At 56.9% G+C, this 26,186-nt stretch overlaps 1 protein-coding gene across 3 annotated transcripts in view; it reads left to right on the forward strand.

The window, feature by feature from the left end:
• Prkcd (protein kinase C, delta) overlaps positions 1 to 25,732 on the forward strand; it is a 26,792-nt gene extending 1,060 nt beyond the window's left edge. The window contains exons 2-19 of one of the 3 annotated variants that reach the window (XM_013515681.1): positions 1,779 to 1,891; positions 13,015 to 13,137; positions 14,429 to 14,628; positions 15,647 to 15,707; positions 15,823 to 15,985; positions 16,080 to 16,111; positions 17,346 to 17,431; positions 17,663 to 17,792; positions 18,481 to 18,581; positions 19,194 to 19,350; positions 19,502 to 19,599; positions 19,757 to 19,930; positions 20,127 to 20,218; positions 20,755 to 20,817; positions 21,756 to 21,894; positions 22,026 to 22,214; positions 22,789 to 22,917; positions 25,290 to 25,732. In XM_013515681.1, coding sequence (XP_013371135.1) covers positions 13,023 to 13,137; positions 14,429 to 14,628; positions 15,647 to 15,707; positions 15,823 to 15,985; positions 16,080 to 16,111; positions 17,346 to 17,431; positions 17,663 to 17,792; positions 18,481 to 18,581; positions 19,194 to 19,350; positions 19,502 to 19,599; positions 19,757 to 19,930; positions 20,127 to 20,218; positions 20,755 to 20,817; positions 21,756 to 21,894; positions 22,026 to 22,214; positions 22,789 to 22,917; positions 25,290 to 25,448 — 2,088 coding nt within the window. In that variant the 5' untranslated portion in view covers positions 1,779 to 1,891; positions 13,015 to 13,022 and the 3' untranslated portion in view covers positions 25,449 to 25,732. The remainder of the gene's footprint in view (positions 1 to 1,778; positions 1,892 to 13,014; positions 13,138 to 14,428; positions 14,629 to 15,646; positions 15,708 to 15,822; positions 15,986 to 16,079; positions 16,112 to 17,345; positions 17,432 to 17,662; positions 17,793 to 18,480; positions 18,582 to 19,193; positions 19,351 to 19,501; positions 19,600 to 19,756; positions 19,931 to 20,126; positions 20,219 to 20,754; positions 20,818 to 21,755; positions 21,895 to 22,025; positions 22,215 to 22,788; positions 22,918 to 25,289) is intronic. The other 2 variants (XM_005387365.2, XM_013515682.1) reach the window with 2 other exon arrangements.
• The last annotated feature ends 454 nt before the right edge of the window (positions 25,733 to 26,186 follow it).

Here is a 26,186-nt window from a genome sequence, read left to right on the forward strand (position 1 = left end):
GTGAGCATGTGGGAGACTGTGAGAGCCCAGTGTGTGTGAGCATGTGGAAGGACAGTGAGAGCCCAGTGTGTGTGAGCATGTGGGAGACTGTGAGATCGTGGCTGTGCACTTTGCCTCTGCAAGGCCAGCTAAGGCTGCTGGGGAGATGAGGAAGCTGGAGTCAAGCTTCGGCTTTTTATTTGTTTGTTTGTTTTGCTTTTGTTTTTTTTCCCCGGTACCAGGAATCAAACTCATGACCTTGGACTTCTTGGGCTTTTTAGTGTTATGTATTTAAAAATTCCTAAGAAAATTTTCGGTTTTTTGACATCGGGTCTTGCTATGTAGTTCAGGTTGGCCTTGGACTCACTAAGTGGCCCAGGCTGGCCTCAAACTCACAGTGATCCTCCTGCCTCAGCCTCCCGAGTGCTGGGATTACAGGTGTGCACCACCACACCGGGCATAGGCTTTTAGCATTATGTATGACCAAAACCTCAAATAGTCATCATGCCTATCAACGGCGAGAGACCTAAGCCAGGCCTGTCTGGCACTGTTTCCTTGTCTGCAGAGTAGAGAGAGTTGTAGGGACTAGAAGTCCCTGTCAGAGGTCCTTCAGCACAACCTTGGTGCATACTGAGGAGGAAGAACATGCTAAGCCTTATTTGATGACCCCTCCCCTTTGTGGTCCCTCTTCTCCTGGGAACTGAAGCTAATGAAAGCTCAGATGTCCCCAGTCCCATTTCTTGCCTGCAGTGTGATCTGCTGCCCCTTCCCATCCTCTCAGGAAGGCTGCTTGTGGGAAGGAGGTGTTCGCAGAGCCCCCAGGATCCAGCCCTGTTCTGCCCAAATGAGAACACCCGCCACCCCAACTACCAGCCCACAGTCCCTGTGGCAGTGACATGGGGAGGGGGTGATTCAGAGATGTGCCTGCGGGGTACTAACACCATTTAGCTGGGACAGCTAATTGAAGTTTAAATTAAAACTAGAAATAATTTAAAGTACTGACAAGAAGATAAAGCCTGAGGACACCCTTGCCCCCAAGCAGTGGTGATGGGGGTCTCTAGCTGAGCGAGGGGATCACAGCTAGGAAAGGGAATGTTTTGTGGAGGCCTGGCCTGGCCTACAGCAGAAAAGCCCAGACCTTTCAACCAAGAGACCCAGGGAACCTTGTTCCCTCTGCCGTTCCTCCCTTCTAGGCCTCAGTGGTGTTTTGTGTTTTTGTTTCTTTTTTTTTTTAGCTGAATAATGGGCACAGCAGTAATGTGAGGATCATGTGAACCGTAAGGTAGAAAACAAAGAATAAAAAAGTATCCCAGTTCATTGGTTCCTTCCAGCGTGAGTCCATTGGGGAACTGGCACAGCACATCTTGGAGCCTCAGAATCCCCTGGGGAGAAGGGTGCTAGCATTCCCCTGCCACTTTAAAAGATTGGCACAGACGAATTGCCCCAGGCCATAAAGTGCTGGTACCTGATTGCACCCTAGGATTCCAAAACCTGTAGGACAACCTCTCCTTTGGGAGGGTCAGGTACAGCTCTTTGCTGTGTCTGCTGGCCACCTCTCAGCTTAGAAGTGAGCCAAGGACAGAGACACAGTATTCCACTCCCTAACATGGAGTGGACACGTAGAAAATTTGGGCCTAACATCCCATTTCACAGAGGAGAAAGCCAAGGCCAGAGAGGCCCAAGGTCTAAGAGCCAGGTGAGGCTGGCTAGGCCTGTCTGCCACGCTGCGGCTGGCGGAGGGGAGAGCCTGTTTGGTTGGCTGCGCCTCCCTGCTCAGCTGTTTTCTCCTGTTCCTGCAGGTCTGCTGGGAATCAGCCCAGGCGGGGGCGGCAGGCCTACTTCTCCTGGTGGTGGTGAGTGACAGGAGCAGCAGGAGCTAGGACCAAGGACAAGTGGGAGCTGGGAGCCCCAGGTAGGACTGGGAACTCTTTTTTATTGGTCCTGGGAATCAAACTCAGGACCTCGCACTTGCCAGCCTTGTGCCATTGAGCTCTCTTCCAGGCAGGACTGGGAACTCTTGGGCAGATGGAGCATGTCGTATGCTGGGTGGCCTTCCTCCTTGGACTCCACCCCTTCCCCTCTGGGCCTTCATGGACTTGGGGGAGCATGCAGAGTCCTTGATCTGGCACTTCCCACTACCGCTGCAGCCTTTGAAGAGGCAGCCATTAGCCCTGCCAGCATGGGGCTCTCTGTGTGGAACCTGTTGAAGGCTTTGGCCTTGAAGCTCAGAGGACTGGGGGCCACCCTTAGTTTGGTGGAAGGAGTGGTGACACCATTTAGGCCAGTTGGAGAGAACGTGGCTTGTCAGCCCAGGGCTGAAGGTAGATGTGGCAGCCATTCCACGGCCTCGTTTATCTGCCTCACACTGCCCTCATCTTCACATAAGGAAACTAAGGTTCACCCGGGGCCCAGGGCAGGTTGCGCACTGGGCGAGGAACAGAACAGGGTCTCCCAGCGATCTGAGGCCTCTTGCATACCCCAGCTTCTCCATTTCCCCAGCCCTTTGGGTCTAAGGGGGGACCCCAAATCCCTTTTCCATTCTACAGATTTAGAGGTGAGTTGGGCGGTGTCTCCAAGGAGTGCTAGGGAAGCCAGCAGTTCTTACCTTTGGGGCCAGCTTTTCCTCCTCACCCCATTCTAATGAAAACGGCCCTGTGGGCTGGGAGTGTAGCTCAGTGGTGAGCATGTGCTTGGCTTGAGCAAGGCCTGGGGTTCCATCTCCAGTCAGAGGGAGAGGGAGAGAAAGACAGGGAGAGGGAAGGGGAGAAGAGGAGGGAGGAAGAGGAGGAGATGGCAGGAGAGAAGGAAGGGAGAGGGAGAAGGGGGAAGGGGAGGGGCAGGCCTGCAAGGGTGATAGGAGGCAAAGAGCTTGTTGAGTGTTTAGAGCCCAGTGAGCCAGGTATGTATGAGGGAGTGAGGCCACCTGGAACCTGGGAAATGACCAGGCAGGGGATGGTAAGGGTGACCCTTCTTTTAGGAGGTATCCCTTATTTCCTCCCTCGTTCCAGCCCTCCTGGCTCTCTGCCCTCTGTCCTGGGAATGACTGTATGTGGAGCTGAGGCTGAGCTCCCGACTCTGGCTGCTGGAGCAGGAGGAGGGCAGGCCCTCACTCTGTAGAGTGCAGAACAAGGACAGGGTCTTCTGCTTATCCGCTCTACCCCCGGACCTGGTGGGGTGCAGGTGAAATGCCCTTGGCTTGGGGCTTCTGTTGCCTGAGGTCGGGGGTCAGTCTTTCCCATCTCACACCAGCCTCGTTCCTGAGGAGTTCCATTACCCTTGGAGCCCTTCCACTTTAAACTTGCATGCATCACCTGCCTGGCTGGCTGGGTAATTACATGTTCAACGGCGATACAGAAAGCCAGGCTGCACTGGGCGCCCCCGCCATAGATGCTGGTGCCAGCACATACACCACACATGTGGACACACAAGCACATGGCTATTCACATGCACCCCTCAACAATGCAGATGCTCACCACTGTCTCTATGCACTCGGACGGCTGCCCACACGTACCACACAGTGCCCGTGCTGTGTTAGGAGGGGAGCCCCGCTCAGGGTCGCAGGCCAGTCTGGTAGCCCGGGTCTGGCATGTGATGGTAATGTTCAGGGTGCTGCTGTGACCATGGGCTAGGAGGGGTTGGGCCACACTGAAACATGGGCTCTGGCCAGATGTTCAGTAGCTGTCTATCCCCCTGGCCCAGGCCCCCGGGCTGACCACAGCTTGGTGTCGGAGATGAGGAGCACGGGTGTGGAGGAGGTGCTATGTCAGCTGTTCGGTGCCGTTTGTGGCTGCTGCCACAGAGGAGGAAGTAGGCTGTTTGGTCATGGGGCCAGGGTGCTCAAAGGCTAGTGGGGTTATACAGCCCTTCTGTGCCCCATAGTGTTCATGCCTGGCGAGAGTGGAGTTGCTGGCCTCTGGGACTGGGGGGGCCAGGTTGGGTAGTCTTCTGGGGTCTGCTTTGCAAGGCAGGAGCCCAGGGGACAGGCCCATATGTCCAAGGCATTTCCGGAGGCTCACTTCCTCCGGGCTGCCCAGGAAGTGGTTTCACAGTGGGACTGACCAAGCCATCCAGCTGTGGCTTGCATCAGCCCTGTCCTACCTACTGCGGGGAGCAGCATCTGGCTGGTGGATTAGGCTAAATGACCCGGCTTTCCACTGCCAGAGCTGCCTGCCTTGTCAGGGGCTCTCGAAGGATAGAGACCTGAGGCATGAAGTCCCCTGCAGCCCCTCCCACCCCACCGCCTCTCTCGCTCTGAGCTTGTAAGCCGAGGTTCAGGAGCATGGGCTGAGGATGGCGGAGCTGCGTCTCAGGCCTTAGGCAGCAGCAGGCAGCTGTATGAATGACTAGGCAAGGGGCTCTGATGCTCAGTGCCTTGGTTTCCCCCTCTGACAAATGAGGTAATGATAATATCCACCTTTTTGAAGTTATTCAGGGCAGAACCGATCATGTATGTTAAGTAGCTAGCACCATGCTTGGCTCACTGTCAGTTTTTAATGAGTAGAAACCATAGTCATGTGAGGCACGTAGTGCCTGTTTCATAGTAACTATTCAAAAACCAGCAAGTGGTACTGATAATGTGCCATTATTATCTGATGGGCTGGGGACCGGCCCAGTGTCACGGGACTAGAGTAGCTGTGGAGCCTGGCTGAGAAGTCAGGATCCTCTGGCCCCCTCATTTCCTCTCAGTTCCGCCTCCAGCAGCAATGCCAGGGGACGGTGATAGCTGCTTGGTTCAGTAGGTCCTACGTCCTCTGAGAGAGGAGCTCCAGGTGGAGCAGCTGTAGCCCCTCGGCCCCCAGCCCCCTCCTCTCCCTCTCCCCCAACAGCCTTCCAAAGAGAAAAAATAGATCTCGTGACAAATGGATGCAGCAGCGGGAAAGGCAGTCTGCAGCTGCCTGCTGCCCCCTCAGGGATCCTCTTGCCCGCTCCCTGCTCTGGCCTCCTGCAGGGCCTTGGGCTTTGAGAATTGGCTGGGAACAGAGGTGGGCGGTGACCCCTTCTGCCAGCCCACATACCCTGTGGACCTCTGGGGTTAGCCTTTGGGTTGGGGAAGAGAGCAGACATCTGGGGCTGCTGGGGTGGGAGGAGTGGAGGAGCTAGAAACTCCTCTGCAAGTACTGCATGCCTATATCCATGTCACACGGCAGCCGGTGGCAGGGGCCTGCCCGCCCCAGGAACACACAGGTCAGCAGTGAGGACTGGCCTGAGCTTTGGTCTCCGCTGTTGGGATCGGGAAGCTGAGGCTGTGGGGTTGGAGAGGTAACGAGGGTGGCATATCAAGCGGAGCTCAGGAGGCGAGAGGGCTGGAGGTCAGCAGGGGCCAGGGCCTGGGCTGTGAGTGTACGTGAGAACGTCCTGGATGCTTGGGAGCAGACGAGGACCTCTGCAGACATCAGACAGACCCTGCTTTGATATTTACTGGCCATGTACCTTTGAGCCAGGGATTGACGGCTCTGAGCCCCTGTTGCCTCATTTGCAAAATGGGCTGATCAGGCAGTGTCTGGGTAGGACCTGAATGTGGGAAGGAGCCACTGTGGGGGTGGGGAGGGAGAGGAAGGCAGAACAGCAAGCACAGAGGGTCCTCAGTGGGAGGGACTTGGCTGTTCGGGAAAGGAAAGAGGTCACTGTGGCTGGGCATCAGGGTGGGAGGAGGGCAGTTCCTGAGGAGGTCAGGGAGGTAAGGGTGGTAGGTTGGGTGGAACAGGCAGGCGGAAGAGTCTGGGCTGGTAGAGGGGCAACGGGAAACACTAGAGGTTTGGGCAGGGGTGAGAGGTCCCCTCTTAAAAGCTCCATCTGGAGGCTGGTGCAGTGGGACCATGGGGGCCAGAGGAGAGAAGGGAGAGTTGTGGAGAGGCAGGCACCAAGCCTGGGGATGGTGCTGGTAGCTTGAATGGGGCAGAGGATGGGAGGAAGAGAGGTCCCGAGGATCGCTGCAGAGGCAGACCGGGTAGTGGGCCGTGTGGGGAGGGCAGGCAGCAGGAAAGCCGGCCCCGGTGTCTGGCCTGACAACTGCATGAGCGTGGGCACTCCTAGCACGTTGAGGAGCACTTGGAGGGGAACAGCAGCAGGTTGGTGGGCAGATCTGAGTGCTTCTGGACTCTCACGTGGCGAGGCCGGGCAGGCAGGTGGGGCCACATGGCAGGGGTGCCGGAGCTTCTGGCTGAAAGTGGGTTGGGAGGAGCGGGCTCAGCAAGCCTCAGTGGGGAGGTTGAAGGGGCCCTAGACACAGGCTGGGGTGGCTGTCCCTCGAAGGGCCCTCCCTGCCCAGGCGCCAGGAGGGCAGGCTTGTGGTGGCTGAGCTGCTGTTTTCACAACAGACCGGAAGCTTTGGATCATATCTATGGCTGTGTTGGGTAAACAGGTGCAGTACAGCAGCCATTCCTGGCCCAAGGTCGGATCAGATGTCTGTGGTGTGGGCTGTGGGGCCCAGGGGTGGGGAGAGGGGAGGCCTTGTCTTGGGGTCCTCTGGTATCAGACCTGAAGAAAGTTTAGGGGCCTCCATTGTCAAGACAGAGAGGCCGAGGCCGTGAGAGGGGCCACTGCTGATCTTGGCTCTGCCGGCGGACTCAGGCTGCCTTGGCCTGGTCCGTATGCCTTCCAGTGCAGCAGGCTAGAACAGGGTCCCCCGTGGCTCGCAGCCTATGGACAGTTCCAGGACTGGAACTAGAGGATGTCCACCCCGCACCTTGGATCTACCCCGTTTGCTTTGTGGTTTTGGTGAATTGCTCAACCTCTCTTTCTTCTGCCCAGTGAGCCTAGAGTCTGTGGAAGTCATGTGTTGGCTGCCCCCAGAGGCAGAAACTTGAGCCCTCCCTCCTCTCTTGCCCAGGTCTGTGGCTATTAGTTGTGACCCCAAGCTCAGCCCTGTCAGGGCCCTGTAGGAAAGCGGGCACCCAGTGAGGTACCTGTCCGGCTCACCCCTTCCCTGACTGCTCTGGATTTGCCTGGACCTCCTTCAGCGAGGAGACCCATCCTGGCCTGCCCTTCCCAAGCCCTGCTTCTCTTGATAGCTTTGTGCCCCAGGGGGACTGCCGGATCCTAGGCAGGCATACAAGGCCCTTCGTGTCTTCATCTCCATGTCTGCCCGGAGGGTGCCTGTGTGTATGGTACAGCTTGTGGCATCCCATGTGCATGTAGATACAGCGTGGCTGGGTGTAGTCTGTGGGCTGCACGTAAGAGCCGGTGAGTGGGGGGCATTTCTCTGTGTGTGCCCCGAGGGATCATTTTCACACGTATGTGCCTGTGACTGCAAATACGTGTGAATGTCCAACCGCAAGGGAAGCTCCCGGTGTGTAAATGTGTTCGGGTTGGTGGCTGTGCCCGTGTGTGCACAGGTATGCGATTATCCGTGGAAAGCCCCAGATTACACTTCCCCTGCCTGGCGCCTCACAGAGGACCCCTTGTCCTCGAAGGCGTTGCCTCTCTGGGTCCCGCTATGAAGGGGCCTTTGCTTCTCCCCAGGGTTGCCTGGAGCCTTCCCTCTGGCTGAGCCCGGAGGAGTTGCCGCTGGGTGGCCCCAGCCCTGTACCTGCTGTGGGCTGTGCCCTAAGTGAGCTCTTATCCCCGGGTAAGGTCCCTAGTCCTGCCGCTCAGATCTTTCCAGACCCTCTGGCAGGGTGGGCTGTGATCTCAGATTGAAGGCTCCCCCACCATCCTAACAGGCCCCTGCAGCCCCCGTTCTACCCCAGCTCTCTCACTTCCCACTGGCACTATTTGATGAAGGTATTGTTTTACCCTGCTCTGTGATCCCGCCGTGTTTATGTGACTGTCCCCCGCCGTACCGTTTCATCAGCCTGGTGTGTCTTGTCATTGAGGTACCCACTAGCTGAGCCTGAGGTGGGCTGGAGGTGACCTGGAACTTCACCCCCCACCCCTTGTGTGCAGAATAATGTCAGCACACGTTTGTTTTCCTGGGATGAGGACCCTTGGCTTTCACTGCATTCTTAGGATAGTTCAACCCCCTTTGTGATCGCAAAAGGTACACTGATGCCACCTGGGCCCCATCTCTGATTCCTATTGGATTCCAGGGGACTGGGCTGGGCCTGGCAGTAGGGTTTCTGAAATGTCCCTGAAGAGTCAACTGTGTCGTCAGGGCTGAGAAGACTGAGCCAGAGGCAGAGACCCCTAGACAGCAAACCCTGCTCCTCAGATACAGATGACCTCAGATACCAGCAGGGAGGCAGCTGGCTTCCAGGGGAATGGGGAAGGATCCCCAGGCTTGACCTTTCAAACTGCCTGGAAGGATATGAGGACTCAGGAGAGGGACACTTTGGCTAAAGAGTCAGCATGTGTGAATGCGTGGGAGCTCTGTAGTTAGGCCCGGAGTGTAGGATTTGAGGTGGAGAGCAGGCCAGGTCAGGGTGCAGGGTGCCTTGAGGGCCAGGCTGAGGTCTGGGCTTCGTCTAAGGGCAGTGGGAATCCAGGAGGTCCCCCACTATGGGAGGAATGGCTGGGGCGTGACAGCCCAGGGAGGAGAGGAGTGAGGAACAGCAGAGCTCTGGGGAGTCTGAGGAGGAGGGTCCATGGGCAGTGGTTGGTTTGCATCAGGTCAGGGAGGGGTCAAGGAGGAGCCTGGTCTGGATGAGGTGCCAGTCCTGGGTAGGAACAGTGTGGTGGTGTCCCCTGCTGTGGGACTTGGCTGTGACCTGAGACTGCAGCTCTGGTTTTTGTCTCAGGATAGAGCTGGGCGCACGGTTGGAGTGCATGGGCCATGGTGGAGGGGTCTCGGAGTAGGTTTGCCAGCCCTCCTTCCCCCCACCTCCTGCTCCTCCTGCTGATCCCATTTCCTGGGTTGTGAAGCCCCGGTGGCCTCCTTGACCTAGTTCTGTCTGGGAGGGCCATCTGGGAGGCTACCGTTGCCGGCAGGCTACCCTCCCTGCCTCCCCAGATTGGCTGTTCTGCCTTGCTGGCCCCTTTGCCCTTTTCCCGGTGTCAGGGCCAGCTCTGTTCTCCCTTGCTGATCACACTGATTCACACTGTGTCCTGCCCCGGACTATCAGACCCAAGTCAGCTCTTCGCTTCTTCTCTCAAGTCCTAAGGCTGCAGCCCTAGGAGGCCCACTTTGCTGCCACCTGTCATCTGGTTTTGCCTGGCAGCGGGTGCACCTTCCTTGGGCAGTGGTCAGGGACCAGCCCAAGGTTGGTCGGGTGTGGATGGGAGAGGGCTGCATGGTAGTGGGCTCCCTGTGCCCCAGGCCTCTCCTTCAGCCTGTTCACATCGTCCTATGAGAGCCTGGCTGTCTCCAGCCTCAGTGTACTTCTCAGTCCAATGGGCGTCACCTGGGGCCGAACAGGAGAGGGGGTAGGGTGCAAGGAGCCAGAGGACCCCTTGCGCTAGACATCGGCCTCATTTTTCCCTTCCGTACAACAACGAGATGGGCAGGCCAGCCCCTGAAGGCCTATCTCTTGGAGACATTTTAGCTTGGTGGGTTTTATCTTTCACCTTTGACAAATTACTTACGTTGAAGGAAAATTAGAAAGTGCATTTCAGCTCCTGCCAGTCTCCTGGCCTCCTTTGCTGGTACACATCTGCTCATGTGTGGATATGCAGCTACACGCTTGTCCACTGGAGGCCACCCAGCTGGAGCTCCGACAGTGCAGCCACTCTGATCACCTTGAGGCTGGCTTCGCCCACCTCCCTGGGCTGGCTGGAAACAGGTTTCTATTTGCCCTGGAGGTGGTGACCTGCCTGTTCTGGTCTGGCCTGACCACTGCCTTTCTTTACCTCCAGGCTGCTGATCTAGGGCAGGGTGGGAAGCTGGGCCAGTTCCCCAGGTTTTGGCAACTGGAGGTTAGTCCAGGTGGTCAGGTCAGAAGAGAAGATGGCAGTTCCAGGGGTGGGGGTTCCTTAAGGTTAAGCCTGGGACCCAGCCTAAATATAGGAGTTGGGCTGAATAAATAGACTGATCAAGCGTAGAGTTCTTTGGCCCTTACTGCAGAGTTCTCTGGCTTTGGGTGGTTTGTATCTGCTATTCTTGGCATATTTGTTTCCGTCTCTACCCCTTCATCTTTTCTTCCCAACATGGCATAGTGGAAAGTCTGAACTGGGGCATCAGGCCTGCCTAAATTCGAATGGAGTGGCTATGTGACCTTGGCAAGTCTTAACCTCCCTCAGTCTTGATTTCTTCATCCATAAAATATCCACCCCCTCGGGGCTATGTAGGGATAAAGTGAGCTAAGGCACAGGCTAATCCGGTACATCGTCAACTTCGGAAAAGGACAGTCCCTGAGAATGGAGGAGCTAAGGTTCACACCTAGACCGCTGGACTCTTCAGTGCGCCCTGCTCCGAAGGCCTGCATCTATGTGGGCTGAAGCAGCAAGAACAGAAAGGCTGGGAGCCCACAGACAGTGGGGAAGGTCTGGCTGGTCCCCATGGAGTGGCATGTGGGGTCCAGCCCTTGCTGCTGTCTGACCCTGCAAAAATCGTGAAGAGTCTGGGGCTGAGCCAGTGGCCTTTCTTTGGGGGCTGCGGGCCTAGGTCTATTTGCATGGCTGCTATAAATAGTAGCACACCTTGCTTTTGTGCAGCTGTCTCACCCCTCGCCTTTCCTTTACTGCTCAGACACTGCCAGGTAGGTGGGTGGGCTCAGACTGCATTGTACAGAGAGAGCGCCCATGGGCCAGAGGGGGTCACACAGTGGTAGAAGCAGTTGCCAGCTCATGGGATCTATCTCTTCCTGGGGTCTCGGTGGTCCAATTGAGGGCCAAGGGCTAGAAGTGTCAGACTAAACCCTTTGCCTTAATTTTAATCCTAGGAAGCTGGAGCTAAGTGATCCTGCCCTAGGGTTACTGCCGGGTAGCCCCGTGGTGCCCCACGAAGACCACGGATCCCCTGTGCTCATGGTACTGTGGCCTGGCCATGCAGGTTTAGGGGTAGGGCCCTGCCTAGTAACCAAACTGTGGTTGTGGTTTTCCTTCCAGTGGCTTCTGTAAGCAGCAGTTGCTAAGTGTGAGTCCAAGGGCGGGCCTAGGAGCCTGACCCTGGGCCCTACCTCATTCTCCCAAGTTTTTCCTGTCTCCTCTGTGCAGCCCTGGGTCCCCGTGTATAGCTCCTGCTGGGCAAGCTGGGGGCAGAGTAAGCCACTGCTTGGCCCCATGGTGAAGTGTCGGGGAGAAGTGGGCCAGCCTGGTTACAGAGTGCTGGATGCCCTGTGTTCCTTCAGATTTGAGTTTCCTGACAAATGGGTCGATAACCAGTACTGTGTCCCTAGCCTCGTGGACAGGTGGAAGAGATGCCAAGTGCACGTTCAGGACTATGAGAGAGGTGCGCGGGGGAGCAGCCGCAGGAGGGCAAGGTATCCTTCCTGCTTGGGAGTTTAGGACTCCCACCTGGACTCCTGCACATAGGGCCAGGCCCACGCAGCCTCACACCTTCAGCTGAGCTCCTGCCATGTGCCACCACCTACTCCCATGGCCTCACAGGTGCACACATTTCTGTGGGTGTGTAAGTCACACTCACAGAGCTCCATCACACCACGTGCATCCTCACGCATGCTGCAGCCCAGAGACGAGCCCGCACGGCCCACTGCTGGCTCTCCCTCTTGGCCCACCAAGAGAATGTGGGTGGCTGTCCCAGTACCTCATACTCTCCCACCTTCTGGGCTCAGGCCAGAGGCTTTGGGGCTGGGCGTAGGCATGAGCTTGTGCACCTTCTGTCACTCCCGCTGGGTAGGAACCAGGTCCTCGCAGGGGGCATGGTGGGATCTGTCCTGCCTGATTCCTTCCCTCTGTTCTGGTCGCTGGCCTCAGAGGACTGGCTTTGCCACAGGGCCGGGCTGCAGGGTGAGGTCAGTGTTTCCTGTGAGCTCATCTGGGCTGGGAGCTTCCAGCAGACCTGGCCCCTTGCTCTGGCTGCCTTGCACAGGACTGGAGGGAGCTCTCCCAGGGGCTGGGCAGCTGTGGTGTGTGCGTGCCTGTGTGGGTGGGTGAGGGCGTGTGCCTGAGTCTGCCCCAAGCATCCAGCTCGTGTTCCAGGTTGAATGTGTGCATGTGTGTGTGCAGGAACACAAGGGAACATTCATTCGACCGTGGTTGTGGAGGACCCTTGTGTGTGGCTTGGGGCTGGAGCTCATCTATGTAGGAGTAGGAGTGTGTGCATGTGGCTTGCCGCAAGTGTCCTGTATAAATAGCAACCCAAGAAGACACTTGGGGTCACCTCCTGTGACTCTTGACTTGGGGAACAGCAAAGAAGCGGGGAGCATGGAAGCTGACTCGTGTGAATGTGCAAAGTCCGTTCATTGTTACGTTCAACATTAAAGTACAGTTTTATATTTGGGCAGAAAATCAGTTGGAAAGTGCGAGCAACTTTTCCAGGTAGCAGAAGGTGCGCGCCTCCCCGGGGCTTGAGTTCAGGAGGGCCAGGAGCGCTGCTGTGGGCAGGCAGAGCCTCTCACGGCCCCTGTTCCACAGCAAGGTGGGCGCTAAGTTAGCGGGATCTCACTTTCGGTTCTGGCTCAGGCTTCGCTTCAGTTTCCCCTTCTGAGGGGCGTGGTGCTCGCCCCGCTTGTCTCCCTCATAGTTAGGAGCGAACAGAACCCAGAGGGCTGCGTGGGGCAGGACAGGAAGGAGCGAAGGGAACTGTCCTGCCCTCTTGGTGGGCGACTGCCGGCACTGAGGCGTGGAGACCCAGCACATACTGGGCCCCTGGCACCCGGGGTAGGTGCCCCGCAGTTGGCTGCTGAGGGAGCCACCGGGTGACTCCCCAGATTAGCGTCTTAGGGCCCAGTTTTAGAGAAGAACGAAGACATGCCCTGGCCTGGGGTAGATTGACAAAGAGGCAGCCATCCCAGTGGCTGTTGTCCAGCGGGCCCCGTGTCACATCTTCTGGTTTTACCAGGGCTGCCAAAGGCCAGACTTAAATAAAATTTCCCAGCTTGTAACACTGGCCGCTAGGATTAGTGCACTTTATGCACCACACGGGCCAGATTCAACAGAGAGAGTGCCCTGCGGCACCTGGGGAAATGAATGCTCGCCTGGCTGCCCTGCTGTGAGCCCCTGCTCTTGGCCTCACCCCGTCTGTGCACAACCCTGCTCTAGGCCCCACCATGGCACCATTCCTGCGCATCGCCTTCAACTCCTACGAGCTGGGCTCCCTGCAGACGGAGGATGAGGCGAGCCAGCCTTTCTGCGCCGTGAAGATGAAGGAGGCGCTCAGCACAGGTAAGGCCGGGCGCTGCACCCTGAAGAGGGCTGTGGGCTCGGCAGGCAGGGCTGGAGGGGACCTCGCCTTGCTCTTTAGGCCCCTGAAGGGTCCTTCTCTTCCTTGTCACCCTACCCTCCCTGCCCTACACAAGTGCGGACTCAGGAAAGCAGAGGCCACTGAGCTTTATAGGGTCTCAAGTTGAGCCCCTCCGGCCTTGGATTTTCAGGCTGCATTGTTTGACCTGGCATTTTCCACATGTCCATCTGAACCCAGCTCTGTGCTGGGTACCAAGGATATGGCCATGCTTGGAGACCCGGCCCTGCCCTCCTGGGGCTCATACTCAGCCAGGGAAGCCGAACATGTCAGCAGGCAGTGAGTTCTGTGGTGAGGAAGCCCGCAGAGGGCACCGTGCCCGCTGATGGTGGGAAGGACTTCCCAGAAGAGGCGCATTCTCACTACTCCCTCGTGCTTCTGCCTTACCTGCCAGCCCCTGCCCACCACTTGAGGCCAGCCAAATGGACCCTTAGGCTAGGTCAGGCACTGGTTTTGACTCTTCAGTCTCATCACAGCCGTGACTTAGTGGTTATTGAGGGTCTGTGGTTATTGAGGTTATTGAGTGGTTATTGAGGGTCTGTGTCTCTGACTAGAACCTGGGCTGAGAAGGACAGGCACTGTGTATGACTTTTATCTCTGCCATGTTCCTCACATCCAGCTGTGGCTGGCATCTGGCAGCTCTCAGCATGTGTTCACTGAGTGAGTGCGTGGGGAAGGGGAGATTTAAATGGAGCTAGAGCGGTAGGGGTGAACCTAATATCTAAGACAAGAGATACTAATGGCTAAGTTGTTTTTTTCTAAACTAAAACCTCAGCATTCAGGTTTAATTGCAGTGTTCGCACTTTGTGATAAATAAATGGGTTTTGGGTTGCAGTTTGTGTGCTCATCTCTAAGAGGTCCACCATCACTGAGCTAGAACAGAAAAGTCGTGCCAGATGTGGTGCACACCTATAATCCCAGCACTCAGGAGGCTGAGCAGGAGGATCGTTGTTTGTGAGTTCGAGACCAGCCTGGGCCGCAAAGTGAGCTCAAGGCCAGCCTGAGTTGCATAGTGAGACCCTGTCTCAAAAAAAAGAAAGAAAGAAAAAAGAACAGAAAGGTCATGAGAGAAGAAAGAACAAGAGCAAAGATGTAGGACACGCCCTGCAGAAGACCCTTGGAGCAGGAGAGGCAGGCAGATCCCACGGGGCTGAAGGCTGGGAGGGAGGGACAGAGGGGCCCTAGGCTGACCTTGCCTGCCTGGCCCTGTTGCAGAGCGAGGGAAGACGTTGGTGCAGAAGAAGCCGACCATGTACCCTGAGTGGAAGTCAACGTTTGACGCCCACATCTACGAGGGCCGTGTCATCCAGATTGTGCTGATGCGGGCAGCCGAGGACCCTGTGTCTGAGGTGACCGTGGGCGTGTCGGTGCTGGCGGAGCGCTGCAAGAAGAACAACGGCAAGGCTGAGTTCTGGGTGAGGGGCACAGTGGGCAGGGGACGCGGGAAGGGCACCAGCCAGGCTCAGATCCTGGATCTGGGATCTTCCAGGTCCCCAGCGTCTGTGAACCTCTTTGCACTTGTCTGAGAAGAGGGGCTGTTGGAAGCCTCTGCCTCAGGGTCTGTGAGGTGAAGCGAGCCCCTGCATGTCAAGGACATACTGCAGAGCCTGACACGCAGTGGGTGCTAAAGGAAGCCGTCTCCATTGCTGCAACTACTTTTTGTCCCTTTACTTTTGAAAAGGCAGGATGTTACATCATAAAATAGTTCAAACTAGATAAAAGGCTGTGTGCTTGCCCCAGTACCAGCGCTCTCCTCAGAGGTACCGATTGTTCTGCTTCTCTGTGAAATCTTACCCAGTGTTCCGGGTCCAGGCAGGCATGCGAAACAACATCATGATTTTTAGCAGCGCAGGGGTGGGAGAAGGCGAAGGAGAAGGGTGGCTGGCCTGCACACAGCTGGGGCCATATGGCCACCTGGCCACGTGCATCTGTGGTGGGGTCCTAGGGAACCACAGGGCGCCAGCCTTGACGGAACTCCCCAGGTTACCTGTGGGCTCCTGTGACCGGCAGAGACCCTGTCAGCCTTCAGTGGACCAGCACTGCAGAGAGCTTGACACAGGGTCCCTGCTGTGTGCTCTCCCTCTGCCCCAGGGAGGAGGTCCATCGCAGGTCTGGGTCCTGGGGGAGCAGGGGTGCGGGTGGGGACTTTCCCTTCCTGTTCTGTTCCTGGGCCCAGCGGCCTGGCTGGATGTGGGCTGGACCCTTTCACTTCCCCAAATGTAATAATACCCCTGGGCCAGGGTGGGGGCGGGGCCCTGATGCAGGGTGGGGGCGGGGCTGGGCGGGGCCCTGCCCATATGGGGCAGCTAGGTGCCTGTCCAGGCTTTAGGGGCTTCCTTGGCCTTGGGGGACAACCATGGGGGCGGGTTCTGTGCCTGATCAGGCCCAGGCCCGCCCTCGCTGACCTTGTTGTTCCCCGTCCTACCCTCACAGCTGGACCTGCAGCCTGAGGCCAAGGTGTTGATGTCTGTACAGTACTTCCTGGAGGACGGAGGTAAGTCTCCACAGGGCTCAGCTCCTGGGCTTAGGGAAACAACCCCCGTTCAGGTCTGTGGGGTGCTGCCCCTCCCAGGCACCGGGGCTGACTGTATTTCTCCGACCTTCCTCAGACTGCAAACAGTCAATGCGCAGTGAGGAGGACACCAAGTTCCCAACGATGAACCGTCGAGGAGCCATCAAACAGGCCAAGATCCACTACATCAAGGACCACGAGTTCATCGCCACCTTCTTCGGGCAGCCCACCTTCTGTTCCGTGTGCAAAGAGTTTGTCTGGTGAGAGCTGGCTATGACCGCTGTGGGTGACGCAGGGTCCGAGGCCCAGTCCTGGAGCCCTCCTCGCTCACCCCGCCTGGCACTTTCCTTCTAGGGGCCTCAACAAGCAGGGCTACAAGTGCAGGCGTAAGTACCTCCGCGGCCCGGTGCGTGCTCAAGGGTGCCAGTGCGAGTCCCTGGGTTGGTGTGATGCGTCTGGACGTGGGTCTGTGTGTGTGAATGTGTGCGTGTGAGTGCTTCCCCCTCAGAGCGGGGGTGTGGGGATAGGAGCTGCCTGAGTGAGTGCGGGCCGCCTTGCTCCAGCTTGCCGAGGCCAGTCCCAGGCGTCCCTTCCCAGCCCCGTGCGCAGGCACGTCAGGTTAGGGGCCCAGAATAGGCTGTGTACGCTGGCGTGTACACGGGAACCAGCCAAGGCCAGGACTGGGGCTCTTTTCCCTGAGAGGCGGCTCTGAGACCTTTCCTAGCACTCCCCCAGCCACACACGCGTGAGCGTGGATGTGTGGTCTCTGGCGCGCAGGTTGAGCGCCCCTTCCTCTGGGTGGTTTGAGCACAGGCTGCTGTACCACTTCCTAGCGGCGGGGCCTTTGGCAAGCTACTTTAACCCTCTGTGCCTCAGTTTCCTTGTGCATAAACTAGGGCTAAGATGCAGTGATACTGAAGATGCAGTGGATATGTAAAGCTGTATTTTAAGTGCCTAAGCATTAAAACACTTAACTGTGGTAGGAGTTCAATATAAGAAGTTTCTCACACGCTTTGTATGCATGTGTGGTGTCTTTGTGTTGGTGTGTGTTGGTGTGCATGTGTGAGAGTGAGCGTAGGCGGTGTTTGCTCTCCTGGGACGTAGAAGTGTAAAAGGGGGGAGCTCAGGTATGGTGGTACACACCTGTAATCCCAGTACTCTGGGAGGCTGAGGCAGGAGAATCGCAAGTGTGAGCCCAGTCTAGGCAAGTTAGTGACTTAGGGAGAGCCTGTCTTAAAATAAAAACATAAACAGGGGCTGGGGGTGTGGCTCAGTGCGGAGCCTTGGATGCAGTCCTCAGTACCGCGGGAAGAGGAAGGCTTTCCTGCCCATTTGCGTGCCTCACTTCTGCCCACCGCCCTGCCCACTAGGGCGCCATGAACCTCCCCTCATTTCTGAAACTGCCGCCTGGCCCGTCTCCCTTGCCCCATCCTCTCCTCGGCTCCTCCTCGAAGGCTGGTGGGAGGAGCAAGAATCAAGCCCTGGGCCAAGGCCTCCGTGGGTGGGGGTGTGGGCGGTTAAGGAGAAGGCTGGCTTTGTGCAGAGGGCCGGACGGGGTCAGCGGGCACCGGCTCACAGACTCTGCCCTTCCCCGTGCCCCCCATCCCCGCTCTCGGCAAGAATGCAACGCCGCCATCCACAAGAAATGCATCGACAAGATCATCGGCCGGTGCACCGGCACTGCCACCAACAGCCGGCACACCATAGTGAGCTGGGCCAGGGCAGGGTCTGGGGGACGCAGGGGCTTGGACAGATGGGAGGGCCTGGGCTCTCCCCGCCCCGTCCCTGTGGGGCTCACCCTCCCTCCCCGTCTTTCTCAGGCTTCCTTGCCTCCCGCCTGGGCTCCTTGGGCCTCTCGTAGTCCGTGGGGTTGGGGAGAGTTCGGGGGTGAGGAAGGGTTGGAGCTGGCACGTGACCTGCGATCCCCTCCCCTCCAGTTCCAGAAGGAACGCTTCAACATCGACATGCCGCATCGGTTCAAGGTGTACAACTACATGAGCCCCACCTTCTGTGACCACTGTGGCAGCCTGCTATGGGGGCTGGTGAAGCAGGGATTAAAGTGTGAAGGTGGGTGCCGCCCCCGCTCCCTGTGAGCCCCAGCCGGCCTGTGTCTAACCCCTGCGCTCCGGGGTATCTCACGTGGTGATTTACCGGCTACACGGCCACCAGGCAGGAGGCTCCGTGCCTCTGAGCTGTGTCCTCGGGTTTAAAAATGGGGAAAAGTAGGACGCAGAGAGTCGCTGTGAGGGGCAGGTAGGCAGCAGGTACTCAGTAGATGCCTGGTGTCCAGCAGAGGCGGCTCCCAGACCTCCTTTACTGAGGAGAAGCCAACTACCCTGGGGAGGGGCTTCAGGGTCTTGGTTGTCCCAGCAGTCTTTAAGGCATTTAGAGTTAGGTCCCAGGTCTTCTGATTTTTTTTTCTGTTTTTAAATCATAAAATACTTGAAATGCTTATGCTGGCTTCAGATATTTTTTCTCTAAAGACAGGGATCCCAGGAGCCCCCCCCCCTTTTTTTTTTTTTTTTGGTCTTTTTGAGACAAGGTTTCGCTATGTACTTCAGGCTGGCCTTGAGCTCACTTTGTAGCCCAGGCTGGTCTCGAACTCACAACGATCCTCCTGACTCAGCCTCCTGAGTGCTGGGATTACAGGCATGTGCCAGCATGCCCAGCAGGAGTCCCTTTTCTCCTGCTCCCTTCCCCGTTTGTCCTTGACATGGCTGAGCCCCCAGACCGGTCCTGCTTCTCTCTCACGCAGACTGCGGCATGAACGTACACCACAAATGCCGGGAGAAAGTGGCCAACCTCTGCGGCATCAACCAGAAGCTCTTGGCCGAGGCCTTGAACCAAGTCAGCCAGGTGGGCAGGGGTTGTGGGACCCTGTGAACAAGGCGGCGGGGTCAGGGTGGTCAGGCTCCCAGCACTCTTGGGGACCCTCAGTGTGGGGATTTATACCCAGACCTCATTTCTGGAAGAGCTAATCAAAAAATTTAGGGAGTGGAGGGAAGTGGGCTTGTTCTCATAAGAAATTTCTTGTACAAGCCGTCCTTTGCCTGCGGGTGAGTCTGAAGGATGGCAGAGTTGGCTGTTGGAACAGTTTGAACTAACACTCTGTGTGTGTGTGTGTGTGTGTGTGTGTGTGTGTGTGTGTGTGTGTGGCTTGAGGGATGCATAACACTTTAGGGTAAAATTTTAGAATCAGTCAAATAAAGTTAGGGTAGAACTTTATTAAGTGGTTAAGAAGGCAGGATTCAGTGTACAAAATTTCTATGTCTGTCCCTGCGTCCACACCGTCAGGACTTCCCTGTGTTTCACTGGGGGGCACACGCACCACATGTGGGTCCCGGGCGCTGCCTGTGCCGTCTGCTCTCGGTGTTACAGGGGGAGTCAGGGCTGGGGACTCCTCTTCCTGGGCTGGGAGTTCTGGTAATGATCTCACATCCGACCCCCATTCCTCTGTGACCTTTCTAGAGATCTTCCCGGAAGCAGGAGTCGGAGCCTGTTGGGATATACCAGGGTTTTGAGAAGAAGCCAGAAGTCCCTGGGGAGGATACCGCAGGTGAAGCTGAGTCCAAATCCCCCACTAAAGCTCCCATTTCCCAGCAGGGCACGGACACAGGCCCATCGAGTGAGTGCTGGGAAGAGGTACACCCAGGGGGAGTAGGACCTGTCCGTTCCCAGGCCTCTTCCCCCCCGCCCCCACCCCACCGGCCCCTAGGCTCTGGGGAAAGGAGTGGTGGCCACTGACAGCCTAGTCAGAGGCATCTTCTCTTGAGCAGACAACGGGACCTACGGCAAGATCTGGGAGGGCAGCACCATGTGCACGATTGAGAACTTCACCTTCCACAAGGTCCTGGGCAAAGGCAGCTTTGGGAAGGTGAGGGGCTGTGAGGCTCTGGGGAACCCAGGGGCGCAGGGCACCTGCTTTCTGCTGCACCCTGGCTGCTTCCTGGTTGAGTGGCAGGGGTGCGCATCTGTGGGCGGGCCGCGGCCTTTGCCTTGGCCTGCCCGCTCAGCATCCCACCCACTGGCAGGTACTGCTTGCAGAGCTCAAGGGCAAAGGACGGTTCTTCGCTATCAAGGCCCTCAAGAAGGACGTGGTGCTGATCGACGATGACGTGGAGTGCACCATGGTGGAGAAGCGGGTGCTGGCACTCGCCTGGGAGAATCCCTTCCTCACCCACCTCTTCTGCACCTTCCAGACCAAGGTGCCTGGCCCCCCAGTGTTGTGGTCCATGTGCCCCCTTGGAGTCCCCAAGGCAGGGCCGTGTCCTCCTCCCTCGTGCCTCCCAGGGCGGGACTGTCCCCCTCAGCCTAGGGTTTCCTGTTGGGGCTCTGCCCATGGCCTCAGCAGAGGAGCCTCCTCCGGACCCTCAGCCTCTGCTCACTGCCGTCCCACCCCAGGAGCACCTGTTCTTTGTGATGGAGTTCCTCAACGGAGGAGACCTGATGTTCCACATCCAGGACAAAGGCCGCTTCGAACTCTACCGTGCCACGTACTTCTGGGCCCTGTGGAGGGGAGGGAGGGATGCCGAAAGGGAAGCCGGCCCAGGCCACGGCTGGAGTTGAAGAGACTGGGGGTGGCCGGGGTCCCTGCACCGTGCAGGAAGCCATGGTGATGAGAGTGCTGGCTGCGGGAACAGTGCGGTCATGCTGGGGCCTGTCGGTGCCTTGGGCCTCAGCCAGAGCAGTCTTGCGCATAGTGGTCCTGTGTAACAGCAGACCCCGGTGTGAGGCTGCAGACTGGCATTGTGATGCTTCTCCCCGTCGGCCTGCCCCACACGCACTGTGTGTGTGTACAGCGTCCACGTACATCACACACACTCACGGCAGAGAATCAACTTATTTGGAGCTTTCCCTTCAAAATGTTCTGCCTGGGGCACCGGCCCCTACTTGTCCAATACAAGGGTGTGGCTGATCAGGCCCAGGTTATGCACAGCATTTCCTGCCCCCGGGGTTGGGGTAGAGTGAAAGCCCGTGAAGGCCAGTGATGGGCAGAAGTTCTGGGACTCACTCTGTCTCTCTTACTCAGGTTTTACGCAGCTGAGATCATCTGTGGATTGCAGTTTTTACACAACAAAGGAATCATTTACAGGTACTGGTGCTGGGGCCTTGGGGGCCCCTGGGAGGGGTAGTACCAACCCTGCAGCTGTTTCCTGATGTGCTCCGAAGAGCTCTGGCCTAGCCACAGCTCCATCACTGCTGGGAGTAAGCGGTTAGCTGGGTATTTCTCTAAACCCCCGCCCCAGTGCAGCGGAGGCTGGCATAGCTCAGGACCTACGAACTGCTGCCCATACTCAGGGCCATTCCTGGGGAGGACAGCACCGGCAGCTGCGGCGTCTCCCTGCCTTGGGCCTGTTGGTCTCACTCTGAAACTTCATCTGATCAATCTAATTTTCATCTAATAAGTGGTGGTCTTGTTCTATGGTAGACTGCTATACACCCGTCAAAAAGACTGAGACCATATCTGTCTGTTGCTGGCAGTTACACTGTGAAGTAGAAAATCAGTCAGTGGGATAGTATATAGCAAATATTAGCACTCAGGTTTTGAAAGGTGGGGTGAAATACACTGTGATTTTCCATGCTTAGGATCGGTGTGGGGAGTACTTGGTTGCTGAGCTTAACAGAAGATGCACTTTACCTTTTTTGCTCCTTTCTAGTACTTGTTCGCATGTGCATAGATTATCTGCTCAAGGGACTAAGGGCAGAAATCGATGTGATCCCAGCCCTGTGGAGTCAGACAAATTTGAGCCCTGGCGGTCTGCCACTGACTAGCGAGGTGACCCGGGGCATGCGACATTACCTTTCTGGAGCTTACTTTTGGCTTCAGGGAGTAGGATGTGCGTCCAGCACTCAGCACACAGTAGGCAGCTTGGAGGAAGCGCTGGTGTGAGCACTTCCTTCCTCCTCTGCTCCCCTCCCTTGCTCATCCCCTCATAGTCATAGGGAAAGTCCTGAGCAACAGGCCCAGGGGGACACGGCTGGGAAAAGAGGCATTGCCTCTGATGACTCTGTCGTGACCTCTGTCCCCAGGGACCTCAAGCTGGATAATGTAATGCTGGACCGGGAGGGCCACATCAAGATAGCTGACTTTGGCATGTGCAAGGAGAACATATTCGGGGAGAACCGAGCCAGCACTTTCTGTGGGACCCCTGACTACATCGCCCCTGAGGTGAGTGAATGCCTGTCAGTTCCTGAACGGCCAGCCCAGGCCAGGCCAGGCAGGCTCCTGAGGATGCAGGGGGCCCTGGCCCCGCCGCCGTCAGTGCTGGCACCCTACCTCTGACTGCTGCTCCCCTCCAGATTCTGCAGGGCCTGAAGTACACATTCTCCGTGGACTGGTGGTCCTTCGGGGTCCTCCTCTATGAGATGCTCATTGGTCAGTCCCCCTTCCACGGCGATGATGAGGACGAGCTCTTTGAGTCCATCCGTGTGGACACGCCACATTATCCCCGCTGGATCACCAAGGAGTCCAAGGACATCCTGGAGAAGGTGGGAGCCCTGGGCTGGGCAGGGCCAGGCCTGGTGCACGCTGGTCTGCAGGAGGGCAGCGGCTCTTTGTCCCTGGCCTGTCGAGGGCATTACTCCCCCACCACGTGCCTGGGGCTCCAGGCCGAGTCCTGTGGGTGGAAACAGCTTGGCGTGTGACTAAGAGCTCAGGGTCAGGAGATAGACAGACCGGACGCTCTGCCTGTGACTAGCTGGCAATCTCGGGCAGACCGTTTGCCCTCCCTCTCTAAGCCCGTCTCCTTATCTGCAGAGCACGGTTGAGACCTGCCCCACAGTTTTTGGGAAGTAAATATAAGCCTGTGATGCTCAGTTCTGTGGCAGGCAGATGGTAAATCTCAAAAAATGGCACTGCTTTTACGCAGGCCCCACCAGCCAGGGCCTGTGATCTCTGGGTACCTGGGAGCACCACAGGCTGGAGGGGTCCCCCTGGAGTTCCCTGGGCTGTGTCCTTAGCTTGGCCAGGCCTGCCTTGGCACCCCGAGGCCCAGGGCCGTTGGCTGATGCTCTAGCCTCCCGTGGCCTTTGTGTGCTAACCAGCGCCTCTGCTGGGTTGCAGCTCTTTGAAAGGGACCCGGCCAAGAGGCTGGGAATGACAGGAAACATCAAAATCCACCCCTTCTTCAAGACCATCAACTGGACTCTGCTGGAGAAGCGGAGGGTGGAGCCACCCTTCAAGCCCAAAGTGGTATGTGCTTCCCGCGCCTGCGCGTGCCCCCCACCCCCGCTTGTCTCCTGCACCTCCACACACCTCCTGTGCCCCTCCCAGCGGACACGGCCCGACCCCCCAGCACGCTCAGCCGTCTCCGCCCTTGTGTTTCCATCCTTGCTCCTCCTTCACTCAGGGAACACTGCGAACTAGGGATCCGGCCCCGACTGTCTAGTTTCGGTTTTTGTTTTTCAAGAAATGGGGTCTTGCTCTGTCGCCCAGGCTGGTCTTGAACTCCCGGGCTCAAGTGACCCTCCCACCTCAGCCTCCCGCATGCTGGGACTACAGTGCCTGCCGCAGCACCCAGCTGGCAAGCACCTCTTCTCCTCCACTTCCCTGGCACGCACTGTGTTGGGGTTGGTGCTCGGGGCATCAGAGTTAGAGCCTCACTCCCTCTTCCCCACCCCCATCCAGTGCATCTTCCAGTGTGTGTTGGAAACGTGATCTCCCTTGGGGGGGTGTGTGTGTGTGTGTGTGTGTGTGTGTGTGGGTGTGCCCGTGCGCCAAGCCTGGTGCACTGGGAAACAGTCCCAGAGCTGCAGGAACCCAAATAGGAAACTTGCACACGGGGGATGAGCTGGGATGCAAGACAGCAGTGTGAGGCGTCTCAGGCCACATTCGGGTCATTTGCCTTGGGAGGGCTTGTCAGCAGGAGCCCCTGGTGCGGGACTAGAGTGGCGTGAGAGGCCCCTTGGCAGCAGGGCTGGGGCAGGTGGGGCCGGGGCGGGCGGCTGGGGGTCTCCCACCAAAGCCCGGAATCTAGAGGCCTCCAGGGAAGTGTGAGAGGAGGCAGGTTGGAGCCACTCAGAAGCTGAGGCTCTGGCCCCTCTGTGAGCCCAGTTCCTCCTCCCACTCCCTGTCTCTCCCCTGCCTCCCCTCATCTGCCAGGACACACTGTTCCCTTCTGGAAGCCTCTGTCATGTGCCCTACATTTGTGCTTTGAGGCTACAGAGCGCTTCCCCTACTGGGCCTCCTGAGCTGGGCAAAGCATTAACGGGCGGCCCAGCTGCAGAAAAGCACCGGGGGTTCAGGCTCTCTCTGCTCTTAGACCGCTTTCTTCCTCTGGACTGAGAAACATAAAGCAAGTGTGGTGATGAGCAGCCCCTGGCAGTGGATGGAGGGGCCTGTGGTGAGTGGCTCCGGATGGAAGTGTAGCTCAGTCAGGGTGCTCATCCAGCATACAAAAGGCCTGGGCTTGATCGCTAGCAGCGCAAAACAACAGATAAAAGTAAAAACAAAGACCTGGTTCCAGATGCAGGTGGTGGTGCACACCTGTAATCCCAGCACTCTGGGAGGCTGAGGCAGGAGGATAACAAGACGGAGCCCAGCCTGGGCCATTTAGCAACTTAGTGAGATCTTGTCTAGAAATAAAACAAAAGGGATAGAGGTTATAGCTCATCACGGAGGCCTTGGGTTCCATCCTCGGTAACAAAGCAAGACCTGATTGCAGTCCTTGTCCTACCGCTCTCTGGCCACACACCAAGGCTCTGATGCTCTGAGCCTCTGTTCCTCATCGCCAGGTGGGATAGTAGCACCTACCTCTCGGGACTGTGGTGCAGAGATACTAAGGTGATGTAAGGAAGTGGCCCCAGGGCTACTCGAATCTGCTAGTTTTCAAAGGAAGGCCGAAATCTGGATTTTTATATCATATTGCCAAATTGAAAATATTTCCTCAAATCCCTTCAAAACCGTGCAAGGGGCTGGGGGTGTAGTGCAGTGCTGAAGCACTTGCCTGGCATGTGCGAGGCCCTGAGTTCCATCCCAGGTGCCATTAAAGACAACTCCCCCAAATCCAAGGCTAGCCCATATGATTGTACCTGCTAATTCAGTTGGCCTGAGGGCAGCCACCTCAAGATCTCTCCCTGTTATCATCTGTCAGATCCTCAGGAGCAGGGAATCTACAGACTTCCCGTATATAACCTGATAGCAAATATTTAGGTTTTGCAGACCTCAAAGCAGCCATAGACAAGATGTTAGCAAATGGACGTAGTTGGGAACTCATAGAACTTTATTTATGGGCACTGTATTTGAACTGCGTTTTTACAAGTCATGAAATATTCTTGTGACTTTTCCCCCCAACCATTTAAACATGTAAAAGTCATTTTTAGCATGTGGGCTCCAGACAGACGGGCAGTTGAGATTTGGCCCACAGGCCTCTGCTCAGGAACAAACCCACCTGTCCTTAACCCGGTCCAGAGCACCCTGCCCACTTCCCGCACGGGGTCTGCTCTCCAGCTGCTGGGAGAGGCGCTTGCCTGCTCTCCCTGGCCCAGCAGGGACCCAGGCCTGGGTGCTCACCAAGGCTTTGGGAGCACGGTCCTCAGCTTCCACTCCCTCCCCTCTGCTTGCAGAAATCCTCGGGAGACTATAGCAACTTCGACCAGGAGTTTCTGAATGAGAAGCCACGCCTGTCTTACAGCGATAAGAACCTCATCGACTCCATGGACCAGACAGCATTCGCAGGCTTCTCCTTCGTGAATCCCAAGTTCGAGCGCCTCATGGAAGACTGAGGCGCGTGGACATGTCCTCCAAACCCCGGCGGGGAGCAGGTGGCTCCCCCTTGTCCGCACCTGCCGTGGCCCACCGAGCGGCAGTGTGACTGTCCTGACTTCTGCTGCTGCCTCCCTGTCCCCAGAGGGGCTCAGCCCTGCTGGCTGGGCTCTTATGGTACTTCCTCTGTGAACTGTGTGTGAATTTGCTTCCTCTGCCCCAGAGGGAAATTGTAAATCCTGTGTTTCATTACTTGAATGTAGTTATCTATTGAAAATACATATTATATATATACATATATATATATATATATAATAGGCTGTATATATTGCTCAGTAGAGAGAAAGCATGTGGGAGACTAGTGATGTGTTGATTTTTAAAATACAGATGGACATATATACACACATATATATGTATATATATCCAAAAGGGGAAAAAGGATCATAATCTGTTTGAACCACCAGGTTCTTTTATTTGTGTGTCTAAATAACTACTGACTGGTACCAACCTGGCTGTGGGACGTTTGTCCCAGGAAGCTAGTGGTGGCTGCTCCCATTTCTGGCAGCTTTGATGTATGGAAACCCACTGAGCTGCTGCAGGCTGACTCCTGGCCTTCGTGCACATGTGTTTGTAGTTATGGTTTCCTTTGGCCCCAGGGCCCGGGGCCTAAAGTGGAAGCTTTTCTCGAGGAGCTCCCCATGTCCCTGTATGGTGATCGGAGGAAGTGGGACCAGCACTGTCTCTCTCTCTGGAAACTG

The sequence above is a fragment of the Chinchilla lanigera genome, unplaced genomic scaffold (genome assembly GCF_000276665.1).
Source record: "Chinchilla lanigera isolate Chin_1 unplaced genomic scaffold, ChiLan1.0 scaffold00029, whole genome shotgun sequence".
NCBI lineage: Eukaryota > Metazoa > Chordata > Mammalia > Rodentia > Chinchillidae > Chinchilla > Chinchilla lanigera.